Consider the following 12,343-nt stretch of genomic DNA (forward strand, 5'->3'; position numbering starts at 1 on the left):
GGGAAAACGTCTCATAATAAGTGGCCGGAATAGAACAAAAGGAACAGTGTCAAACGCCTGGAAACCATGCGTTTGATACTACTCTACACAGATTCCACTCCAGTCATTACCACAAGCCCTTCACACATACAGTGGGGCAAAAAAGTATTTAGTCAGCCACCAATTGTGCAAGTTCTCCCACTTAAAAAGATGAGGCCTGTAATTTATCATAGGTACACTTCAACTATGACAGACAAAATGAGAAAAATCCAGAAAATCTCATTGTAGGATTTATGAATTTATTTGCAAATTATGGTGGAAAATAAGTATTTGGTCACCTACAAACAAGCAAGATTTCTGGCTCACAGACCTGTAACTTCTTCTTTAAGAGGCTCCTCCACTCGTTACCTTGTATTAACGGCACCTGTTTGAACTTATCAGTATAAAAGACACCTGTCCACAACCTCAAACAGTCACACTCCAAACTCCACTATGGCCAAGACCAAAGAGCTGTCAAAGGACACCAGAAACAAAATTGTAGACCTGCACCAGGCTGGGAAGACCGAATCTGCAATAGGTAAGCAGCTTGGTTTGAAGAAATCAACTGTGGGGGCAATTAGGAAATGAAAGACATACAAGACCACTGATAATCTCCCTTGATCTGGGGCTCCACGCAAGATCTCACCCCGTGGGGTCAAAATGATCACAAGAACGCTGAGCAAAAATCCCAGAACCACACGGGGGGACCTAGTGAATGACCTGCAGAGAGCTGGGACCAAAGTGACAAAGCCTACCATCAGTAACACACTATGCCGCCAGGGACTCAAATCCTGCAGTGCCAGACGTGTCCCCCTGCTTAAGCCAGTACATGTCCAGGCCCGTCTGAAGTTTGCTAGAGAGCATTTGGATGATCCAGAAGAAGATTGGGAGAATGTCATATGGTCAGATGAAACCAAAATATAACTTTTTGGTCAAAACTCAGCTCGTTGTGTTTGGAGGACAAAGAATGCTGAGTTGCATCAAAAGAACACCATATACCTACTGTGACGCATGGGGTTGGAAACATCATGCTTTGGGGCTGTTTTTCTGCAAAGGGACCAGGACGACTGATCTGTGTAAAGGAAAGAATGGGGCCATGAGAATGGGGCCGTGAGATTGAGTGAAAGCCTCCTTCCATCAGCAAGGGCATTGAAGATGAAACGTGCCTGGGTCTTTCAGCATGACAATGATCCCAAACACACCACCCGGGCAACGAAGGAGTGGCTTCGTAAGAAGCATTTCAAGGTCCTGGAGTGGCCTAGCCAGTCTCCAGATCTCAACCCCATAGAAAATCTTGAGGGAGTTGAAAGTCTGTGTTGCCCAGCAACAGTCCCAAAACATCACTGCTCTAAAGGAGATCTGCATGGGGGAATTGGCCAAAATACCAGCAACAGTGTGTGAAAACCTTGAAGACTTACAGAAAACGTTTGACCGCTGTTATATACCCTTTGTTGGCAATGACAAAGTATTGAGAAACTTTTTATTGACCAAATACTTATTTTCCACCATAATTTGCAAATAAATTCATAAAAAAATCCTACAATGTGATTCTGAATTCTCTCATTTTGTCTGTCATAGTTGAAGTGTACCTATGATAAATTACAGGCCTCTCATCTTTTTAAGTGGGAGAACTTGCACAATTGGTGGCTGACTAAATACTTTTTTGCCCCACTGTACAAGCATAAGGGATGACTAGGTCAGACATGCTTTTTCACTGCTAGTTTCTTTCCCCAATTAGTTCTCAAAAAGACTCAATTATTTTTAAAGATTTAAAAAGTGTACTCTGTACAAAACCAGGGGTCAAAATGGGACAAGTATTTACAAGCGCGGTTTACCATCTGAACATACATAAATCTTGTAAAAATAGCCTTCGTGAAGCTGACGTTGAGCGGTCAAGTCACATCAGCTTATTAGCTGGTGCATTGTGGGACCAATTCCAACCCAATGAGGGTCACCAGAGCAGAAACACCACCTTCTCCCATTCACAAGCTTGAGGGCTGGGCCTGCTGTGGGCTCACAGTGAGAGAGGAGTGGGCAGGCTGGGGCTCGCAGTCATTGACGGCGCCCTCATCGTCTCGCATGTACATGAGGAACAGAGTCACGGTGGCGAAGGTTGTGGCGTTGACGGGGAACGCCCGGAGCAGTGTGGAGGTGAGGCCGTGCGTGAACACCCGCCAGCCCTCCCGCTTCAGGCTCTGACGCACACAGTCAGCAATGCCACTGTACTTGTTGTGGCCGCCCACGCCGTCCGCCTGGAGCCGGGACTTTATGACATCCACAGGGTAGGTGGAGATCCACGAGGTGATGCCCGACATGCCTCCGGCAAACAGCAACTTGAGGATCATGTAGGGGTCATCGGGTTCGCAGCCCAGAGAGCGCGTCAGTACATCGTAGGTCAGGAAGTAGATCCCGAAACCCGGTGTCTCGCGGACTAACGTGGTCACCATACCCCGGTTGATACCGCGGAAGCCCTCCTTCCGGTAGATGCGCACCAGGCAGTCCAGAGAGTTCTTGTACAGCTTCTGCTTGGACTTCCTCTCACCCAACCCCTGCAGCTGCATGCGTGTCTTGGCCAGCTCCATGGGGCAGCAAATGACGCTCTGCAACGCGCCCGCCGACGCCCCGGCCAGGAACTGGTTGAGCGGTGTATCGTGGCCCAGCCTGCGCATGGCGTTGCCCTGGACACCGAACACGATGGCGTTAATGAACGTCAGACCCATCATGGGGGAGCCAATGCCTTTGTACAGACCCGTCATCTGTGGACACACACCAGAGCGAGAGACAGAGAAAGAGCGAGAGACAGAAAAAGCGCGAGAGACAGAGAAAGCGCGAGAGACAGAGAAAGCGCGAGAGACAGAGAAAGCGCGAGAGACAGAGAAAGCGCGAGAGACAGAGAAAGCGCGAGAGACAGAGAAAGCGCGAGAGACAGAGAAAGAGAGACAGAGAAAGCGCGAGAGACAGAGAAAGCGCGAGACAGAGAAAGCGCGAGAGACAGAGAAAGCGCGAGAGACAGAGAAAGCGCGAGAGACAGAGAAAGCGCGAGAGACAGAGAAAGCGCGAGAGACAGAGAAAGCGCGAGAGACAGAGAAAGCGCGAGAGACAGAGAAAGCGCGAGAGACAGAGAAAGCGCGAGAGACAGAGAAAGCGCGAGAGACAGAGAAAGCGCGAGAGACAGAAAGAGCGAGAGACGTAACATGGTAATTTAAGTTGAATGAAGCTGAAGAACTTGGCACAAACACACAGTAGTAGTTTGCCACAGCCAAATCACACTTTCACCACAACAAATGTTGCTTATGGACACACTCTTAATAAGGCAATACTATAAGGCCAAAATACTAAGCTGCTATTCCACTATAATACTGACAGCCTTAACCTAATACTTAACCGGCTCAAGTGACAAGGTGGTTCTCTTAATTTAGCCACGCAGCAAGCGTAACACCCCGATTGACCTTAGCTACTGATATGTCTTTCCCAACCTCCTCCCCCCCAGACTGGCCAATAGGCTCTCTGCTAGACTGACCTCTGTATTGAAGCCGTAGAGATAGAGGACTCATCTTTACATACAGTATGTGCCATTATAGCGTCTGTGACAGCATTAGCAGCACCATTGAGGTTTTACAACCCATAGGAATTCCCACCCAGTTGACAACTTTAAAATGGTGGAAGCCCTCAATGGAGCTGCCCATGCTAAAAACAGCCTTTTGGCCACTATCATTCTCTATGATTGAAGCACAAGACTAATGAGAAACCCTTCTGAGTAGAGTCCTGTTCTAACCAATGGTACAACAGCAGTTGGCACTGCACAGAGCACATGGCAATGCCTCATGGGCTGCAGTGCCAACTACCTCCCAAAACACATCAATCAATTTGAATGAAAGGATTTCACCACTGGTGAAACACCAGGATTTCCGTTAGCCAGTAATTGCCGGCTTTTGACCAAAATAAATTATATTTACAGATGATTTAAAAAAAACAATTGCTGGCCAAATTGTCCGGGATAAAAAAAAGAAAATACAATCCCATTGCGAAAATACCGCTTTTAATTAACTGATGGAAATATCAGTCAACACATTTGACCATCATGCTTATAGGTCTATTTTCATTCGTCTTCATTTATGCCATGTATAACACGTGCACAACATACCTAGACTATTTTGAGCGGAATATCACTTGTCAGACAACGCAAGAAATGCTGCAGCTTCTCAGCTCGTTGCTGATGGAGTGAAACATGCTTTTATAAAAGCCAACAATTCTAAAACGCAATGTCAACAGTTTCTGACTTGATTCCGTCGTACTCACCGACTCTTGCCTTACGATAGACTGGAAGCAATGATATGTGCCGCGGTACAGAGGTCTGTCCACACTCTGAACTTGGAGTCGTACCTGAAAATGGAATCCTCAATGTTAGCGAAAAAGCTCAGAAGGCAATATCGCCACATTTAATAACATTAAAGACAATCACACATAAAACGCATAGGAAAAGAGAATATACACAAAGACTAATGTACTACAATATAAGAGTAGATTTGGGTGACAAATTATGTTTAAGTATTTTGTGCTACTTATTTAAAAGTCTGGAAGATTTTTTTTTTCACAACACAAAAACAAAACACAGGGGAGAAAAAGACCTAGACCGTACTTACTAGCTAGGTCACATCCGTGCAGAGGTTGTATATCCCTCATCTAAAACACAGTGACACTTATGCTGTTAAAGACGGCCCTCCCTGTTCAGGGATAAAACAAACAATGTCCCTCCACATGTCTGTACTCAGAATATATATATATTTTTTTTTTAAATAAAAAAGTTGACTCAAATTGTCAAAATATCAAGTACAAATATCCTGACACGTGTTGTAACTTGTACGCTTAGAGATTACGAGTACACAGCAAAAGATATTTCAAAGATTCAGTGTCTGAAAATTACAGCTTTTAGAAGACTAATCGTATGAGAAGATAAACATTTCAATATAAACCTCGTAAATTGCAACATTAAAACAATTAAACCTGATTATTAGGCTCAAAATAGCCTCTCATGCAAACTATTGCCATGATTGGTATAACTTGACTAGAAATGTACTTTAAAAAATACCTTGCACACTGCCTTAAAATATATGTTTACCGGCAGGTTGGAAGTAGAATCTTGTATACAGGGGGATCCATAGCATTCAAAAATGCAAACCCCTAAAATGTGAAACGGAAAAAAACAGAAAAACACCTGCAGATACACTGAGTGTACAAAACAACCTGACCAGGTGAATCCAGGTGAAAGCTATGATCCCTTGTTAAAAGGGGAGGAGACAAGTTAAAGAATCAGTTTTAAGTGTTGAGATAATTGAGACATGGATTGTGTATGTGGGACATTCAGAGGGTGAATGCGCAAGACAAAATATTTAAGTGCCTTTGAACGGGGTATGGTAGTAGGTGCCATCTCACTATGGGACACCGCCCCTTTTGCGGGTCATTATTTGAAGCCTTATTCCATCCCGCCTAACAGGCCAATCAGAGCAGTGTGTGTACGCCCAGAGTGTCTTATAACACACTGCACTGGTTTCCTCATTCTTAGCCTCGAGTCCATCTGGTTACTAGCCCGATAAGCAGCTTTATTCAGTAAACTAGCTCTCAACTTAACAGTTCCTTTCAGTGTGGGTTACTACCCCAACACATAGCATTGAGTGGCTTGTTTTCTATTTTTTCAGGAATGCTGCTAACTTCAGCTTCACTTTACAGAGTGAAGTTACTTCAGTTAGCAGCACTTTTTTTGTCATCGGCTAGATACTGTACACCTGTTGCCTGGCATACACACAATTGGCATCGTTAGCTAGCTAGCTGCACTGCTTTAGCATCCTGCTAATAGCAGGTTCCCAAAAATTTTAGCTACTTCTACCCGGGGTCTCTAGCTCTGTCGGTTCCCACTTTCGGAGTTAGCTAGCTGAACTTTCGTGTATCTTGGCTAGCTAGTGGGCTAACCGCACCACTGATGTTTTAGCTAGCAATCTCTGGGCTAAAGCCCCATTCGGTTTGTTTGGCTAGCATGAGCGTTTGTGTTTCTTCAGCGTGTTACCCCACCATTGAAGCACCTTTTTTCATTCCCCTGTGAAAGATAACCCAGCTGTTCGTTGTACCTCAAGTTACTTGGTTTACAGACAGAGTCGGCACTTTGTATCCCACGCGACGGCTCGGCTAGCTGGCTATCTAAACTCAGGTAAAGAAAGCCAGCTAATTCACTACACTGAAAGTTTAAAGACGGCATTTATTTCTCACCACCCTGCTAAATAAAGCTGTCCGTTTCTGCTTACCTGGCTCAAGCTCACATTACCCAGTGTCTCTCCCAAATTCCCCATTGTAGGAGCAGCGCGTGGAGTGGGTAGCTAGCCCCCCGGTAATTCCATTTGCTTTTGTCCGTCCTGTTGAAACGCAATGTCCAACAGGCTTACCGGCCAAGTCGTCAGGGAAAGGGGAGAAAAAGCAGCAAAAGCCTAGCAACGCTCACCCTGGCAACTGCAGGCATTACACGTCCGGGACGCTATGGAGGCTCCCATCGACCCCGCTAGTTATGTGCATTGCGCTCAGCTGAACTCTTTCCATGTACTTCATGTCTAAGGACACGAAGTACATGGAAAGTATGAGGACAACTCAGTTGACAACGAAGTCCCAGAGGGAGAAGCTACTTTAGACATCCCCTCAGTCTGCGCTTCAGGCTGATTCAGAGAATCCCCACTTTTACCAGGGGGTGGACATTAATGCCGAAGAATCCGGATGCGAGGACGACGGCATGTCTCTTGCCACATTAGGCAGCACCCTTTGACCAGCAGATGGATTATGCCACAGAAGAATTTCTCCTCTGCTCAGTTTGCGCTACCCAGCCAGACTGAAGAGGTAGTGCAGGAGTCAATAACTGACCTTTCTTCGAAGGCAATCAGATGCGCTGCCCTACCTGAATGGACAGATCGATCCCACCAGGCCAGGTTAAATTCTAAGAAAAGGAGAGTGAGGCGCTGGGCTCCCTGTTACCACAGAAGCAAGCCCTGAATCCCCAGAAGCAAGTGCTGAATCCCCAGAAGCCCACATTCACCCAGGTCGTCACTAGGAGTCCTCCCTCACAGAACTGGAGGATCCCCAAGAAGTCTCAGCCTTCTCCTGCAGCTCCGACCCTGGGACAGACAGTCCGCTCACAAGCAACGCGGTGCCTCAGGGCATCACACCAAGCAATTAGCAGTGGATACCCCCTTGGCGCCATCTGTTGGGAAGAATCAGCACACCTAGCACAAAGCCTCGATAAGCTGGCAGAACTCCTGACCTCAACGACCATAGTCTCCTCTGGAGTCCTGCCTCAAGTCACACGTTTGTTTACACACAGCATAGGTGTAGCACAGGAGCCAGCCTCCCCAGCCCTCACCATGGAGTGACATTTTCACCATTGCCTGTTTTGCACAGCAACATCAGCCACATACTAGATGTGTCTGAAGCTTTCTGGGCTCCATGATTGTAGTGGTTCTGCTTGGTCTCAACTCAGCTATCCAGCTGTGGGTGACCTCACTCTGCTTGAACTAGTCTATCCACAGGTACGTGCTTCTCTCAGCAAAGTGTCTATCGGCACTTCAATCCCTGCTGACGCAGGGCTGCCCTACTGGGACAGTCTTCACATGCAAAGTAGTGACAAATAGATGCATCACTACAGGGATGGGAGGGGGTACAGCTGAGTACAGCCCATATCCATGTTCTAGCTCTAAACTGTTATTATCCCTCAGGCACTTTTGTCCATTCCTACAGGGCCAACATGTCCTTGTCAGGTCAGACAATAGGTCAACGGTAACATACGTCAGCCCAGTTTCTCGCCTTGGTCAAGTGCGCTAGCGACCTTCACGAATGCTCGGTCCATCCTTCATGCACTCAGTTTGCTCTCTCTTCCCCCCCCAACTACTTCAAGTTTATGATAAGTCCTAACGTTGCGTTAATTTCTAAAGGTCATTCAAGCCACTGACCTCTTCCACCTTCCGTCGTGCTCTTCTCCAGAGCAGCGGCACCTTAACACATTGTGTCCGGTGTCGCGCCCAGCGCATCTACATGGACAGGACTAGGCCATTCTGAAACTATGACCAACTGTTTGCTTTGTCCAAACACCTCTCCCATTGGAGGCTTGTTGGGGATTGCAGTCTCCGAGAACATTCCACTAGAGGAATTGCCACATAAGGGGCACTGTGAACATTATGTTCTCTGACTTGTGTAAGAGGTAGTTCTTAGAATGAGGAAACCAGAAGAGCAGTGCAGGGTGTTATAGACACACAGGGCATACACCCACAAAGTTCTGATTGGTGTGATTGAATAAGGCTTCAACCAATGACCCGTAAAGAAGGAGTGTCCCATAGTGAGAGGTCTCCCTCATCTCCTTCAGAGAACCGGGGTTGCATACCGTAATCCCAAGTTTCCTGTGTGTATTAAGAATGGTCCACCACCCAACGGACATCCTGACCACTTGACAACTGTGGGAAGCATTGGACTCAACATGGGTCAGAATCCCTGTAGAACTTCACACCTTGTAGAGTCCATGACCCAATGAAGTGTATAACTCGACTGTTTATTCACAGAGCTTTCCAATGACCTATGCTGTCACAGCGCCAACATATCATGTGGCTTAGGTGTTAATCAAAACTATATTTGGGTAATGCATATGATGAGTGTAGGGGTCAGCTGAGCTTAAGGCTATACACTCACATAAAAAAAAAGGGCATATCTTGAAATGTCAACTATAACAGACAGAAACCTGTCAGGCTTCTAGATAAGTTAATTGTTTGTTGTGTGCACATACTGTTGCTCAGCAAGCTTCAACATGCACTGCCAACATGCCATACAGAGACAACAGCTCCATCTCTGGTTCATGAGCTAACTAGGAGGAGATTTCTGTTCCGTTCCAAGAACAGATTGTGTTGCAGTAAGACACTGGGTTAAGAATGTTATGTGATCTACTTTTTTAAACAGCAGTGTGTAGATATGACTAGGTCAGAAAACCAGGCAAAATACGTGTGGGGTCTGGGGAAAAAAAGTGCAGTTTGCTATAGGTAAGTAATAGCTGAGAAATGCAGTTCTGAAACATTTTGATTGGGAGAGAGCATGAATATTTCACACTTTATCAAACACTTTGGGTCATCTAAACTATATTCAAATGTGCCCTTTTGAGGAGCCTTGATAAACCCCACAGTAGCTAAATAGGAATTACATTTCAGTGCGATTTCTAAAAATATGACATGTGCCAGGCACTTGCCAACCAGATAAAACAAACCCACCTTTACAGTGTCAAAAGGATGCCCGACCAAGACACCGGCAGCACCTGGAAGTGACAAAGATGAACAATTAATCAGCACTTTGCTTGTTGGAGGAGGTTGATATGTAATGTGGTCTAAAGCTATGTGAAACAATTACAAACCCTGACAACTTGAAGAATGGTAACTAAGTACAAGTATAGGTACAGTAAACAGCATAGAGACACAGTTTAATACTCAGTCTTTGAGCCTAGACCTGATGCAAGTTATTACACGTTCAGTGGTGGTGGGTGCATGTTTGAATATCAAGTGCATTACACAAGAACAAACAGTCTTCTCTGGACTGCCCATCAGCTGTACACGTGTCCTTGACATTGTTAGCGAGAAGAAAACGCAATACTGTGTGACACCACCTGTACATCACAGGATAAAACCATAACTAGGGCCGTTTCAGGTTAGGGGCACTTGTATGTGTTCTGGCTTGGTGTTTGAGTGAGTGAAGCAGTGGTGCATTCATGTGATTCTCATGAAACCCGTTCTAAAACATGAGTTACAAAACCCATGATGCATCTGCAAAAATCAATTGTCCTTCTGTGTGTTGTGTACAAACAAGCATTTCACTGCACCTGCACAATTTCATATGCAACCAATACAATTTTTAAAGTCAATTTTTTTTAAATACTTTTGACTGAATTATTTTACATTTTCCCCCAAATTTACATTACTGAAATTCATCCAGACTCAATTCGCAGGTCATTTTACTTCAGAAAAACCTAACTTATTTGAATTAAAACAAAATATGTTGCTGTAGTTTGTCCAGAAAGATTTTTTTTTTTTTTAAATGGTATACTAGTTGAAGTGCTACTATAATATTTATGTACAAACAGTTTCTGGACATCTCATTTTGGTAACACTAAGTTACTGTAAAGTTCTGTCCTTCAGAAGGAGGTTCTTATTCTCAAACTCTGCCTTCACCCCACTTGGTCTTCCCAACAAAACGGTCAAATTGGGGTTCTGAGGAGTATTTCTGTCTGTAATAAAGCTCATTCTGATTGGCTGGGCCGGACTCCCTAGTGAGTTGGCCTGGCTGCCTATTGGAGGGCATAGGCCCACCCATCGCTGCCCAGTCATGTGAAATCCATAGATTAGGGTTTAGGGAATTTATTTCAATTGATTGATTTCCTTAAATGAACTTTAACTCAGTAAAATCTTTGAAAATGTTGCATTTATATTTTTGTTCAGTATAAATATATTTTTTTCCCCAGTGTTATGTTTAACTCAGGCCTTTTCATTAGGGGAGCAATGTTTTTTTTTTTATTAAATTGTTTTAGTAATGAGAATTGTGGAAATTGTAGTTGAATAAAATCGAATCAAAATGCATTAAATTGATCAGTACAGATCCCAATCGCAGTGACTCAAAAGGACATGAAAAATTACACTTGAGAATTGTTTCGTAGGAATGACCCATTGCAGAAAGATGACCCTAGAGAACATTTGTCTGACCCCCACTTTCAAGACATTATTAGTAGCCGAGACAGTATCGCAATAACGCCCAATCATAGACTTATTGATACACTTTCTGGCTGAGCTGACATTCATATTAATTGAGATGGGGTTAACTAAAGCGATGATCCATATTGATAGGAAGTTAGGAATGGACTTTGTGGATAAGAATTTTAACAATGTAGTAAAAATCAAATTAACCGGTAAAATGCTACAGAGGTCCAATTTCACAACGCCCAAGGGTTAAAACGACACCTGGTTTAGTTTAGGGGGTATTCTGTGTACCCTGATAAATCTGAAGAATGTACCAAGTTCGCTCGTTATATAGTCACCATTTTTGACTGTGTGAAGTTGAATTTGTATGTCGCTAATGTAATTGGTGCTTGAGAGGGACTGCCCATTTTTAACACTCACGGCACATGGTTTGGAATGAATGGAATTGTCTGGCTGCGAGTATAAAGTTGCAAAGATATATTTTGTGATTCTAAGAAAACAAAACAGGTTTAGCCAGAAAAACAATTAATATAGGAATTCTCACAACAATAGGGGCAAGAAATTGTACTAGACAATGAACAGTACTCTGTAATTTTCCATTCATGAAATGTAAATTTTGGGGGGCAAATTTGCGCCATCACTAGGCACACTTCTGCATTGGCTAACTAGCTTTGCTAGCCAAACTCATGAATCATTTATTCAAAGCGTTTCCAACCTGATGCATTTTGCAAACATGACTCCGTGCTGCCACGTAGCAAGCATTGAAAGCAATCTATCCACGGATATGCTTTCTAACTAACGTTAATTAACTTACCTCCTATGCATCCTGCTGCAAAGTCCAATGTAAAGTCCATTCCCTCAAGGAGTCTTTGAATTAGTCAAAAGCTAGCTCTTAATAAGTCTGTATTTCTCCGTAGCACACGGGGCTAATTCAAAGGTCTGGCTTGGTGGAAAAGCTAGCTACAATCTTGTATTGCTTCAAACTAGACGAATAATTTAGTTAACTATCAGTTTCGACCTGTAGTTTGATGGCTGCATCTGTAACGTTAAAGGATAGCTGAATTGCTAGATACAGTAACGTAAAGTAGCTAGTTCTCGTCTCCTCTTGAATAAAAGCGAGTTTGCGAAGGGCTGTTGATGACAGTACTCAGGTGAGCTCGGGAATAAGACAGATCGCTAAGTAGCTTAATGTATATGATTTGATTATTGAATTGAGGCGCTCCCACAGTTCACTACCTCGCTACCCCCCACCAGCTGTCTTCTTCCTTCCGCACGCTGTTTCTATTTCTGACTGTATCCCGTGAGATTCAAAGCCCCTTTTAACCAAGCATTTAGCCCAATCAGATCACTGTGATTAAGACAACACCCCTACCGCCCCGCACGCTGATTGGCTCGAGTTGATTTTCCACGGGTTATGATCAAAAGCACCGACCACAATACTTTCTGATCCAAACAACTGATTTATGATCAGCTCTCCCCAACCTAGTCTAACCATTTACTCCTAGTACTCTATAGTACCCAAGTATCAAAACAGATCATAGACCAGATGTTACGGGGAAAATATGGTAAAA

General features: G+C 44.3%; 1 protein-coding gene across 3 annotated transcripts; it reads right to left on the minus strand.

Moving 5' to 3' along the window:
* Nucleotides 1-1,625: 1,625 nt before the first annotated feature.
* LOC112262084 (mitochondrial basic amino acids transporter) lies at nt 1,626-12,078 on the minus strand. Of its 3 annotated transcripts, XM_024437778.2 has the most exons (4): nt 11,587-12,078; nt 9,300-9,343; nt 4,318-4,401; nt 1,626-2,774 (listed from the first exon to the last, which is right to left on the minus strand). In XM_024437778.2, the coding sequence occupies exons 1-4, from the start codon at nt 11,624-11,626 to the stop codon at nt 2,001-2,003; spliced, it is 942 nt and encodes a 313-aa protein (XP_024293546.1). In that variant the 5' UTR covers nt 11,627-12,078; the 3' UTR covers nt 1,626-2,000. The 3 variants fall into 3 exon arrangements, with proteins under 3 accessions (XP_024293546.1, XP_024293547.1, XP_024293552.1); XM_024437779.2 differs by lacking the exons at nt 9,300-9,343; nt 11,587-12,078 and adding an exon at nt 6,315-7,917; XM_024437784.2 differs by lacking the exons at nt 9,300-9,343; nt 11,587-12,078 and adding an exon at nt 4,662-4,713.
* Between the last annotated feature and the right edge of the window lie 265 nt (nt 12,079-12,343).

Source organism: Oncorhynchus tshawytscha, linkage group LG11 (assembly GCF_018296145.1).
Source record: "Oncorhynchus tshawytscha isolate Ot180627B linkage group LG11, Otsh_v2.0, whole genome shotgun sequence".
Lineage (NCBI taxonomy): Eukaryota > Metazoa > Chordata > Actinopteri > Salmoniformes > Salmonidae > Oncorhynchus > Oncorhynchus tshawytscha.

Bases quoted from the DNA above. Each gene is read 5' to 3' on its own strand.
- LOC112262084 (XM_024437778.2), bottom strand. From the start codon at position 11,626: ATGGACTTTACATTGGACTTTGCAGCAGGATGCATAGGAG. The intron at 9,344-11,586 runs GTAAGTTAATTA...TGTCACTTCCAG, and splicing joins TGCAGCAGGATGCATAGGAG to GTGCTGCCGGTGTCTTGGTC. The intron at 2,775-4,317 runs GTGAGTACGACG...GTGTGTCCACAG, and splicing joins CTATCGTAAGGCAAGAGTCG to ATGACGGGTCTGTACAAAGG.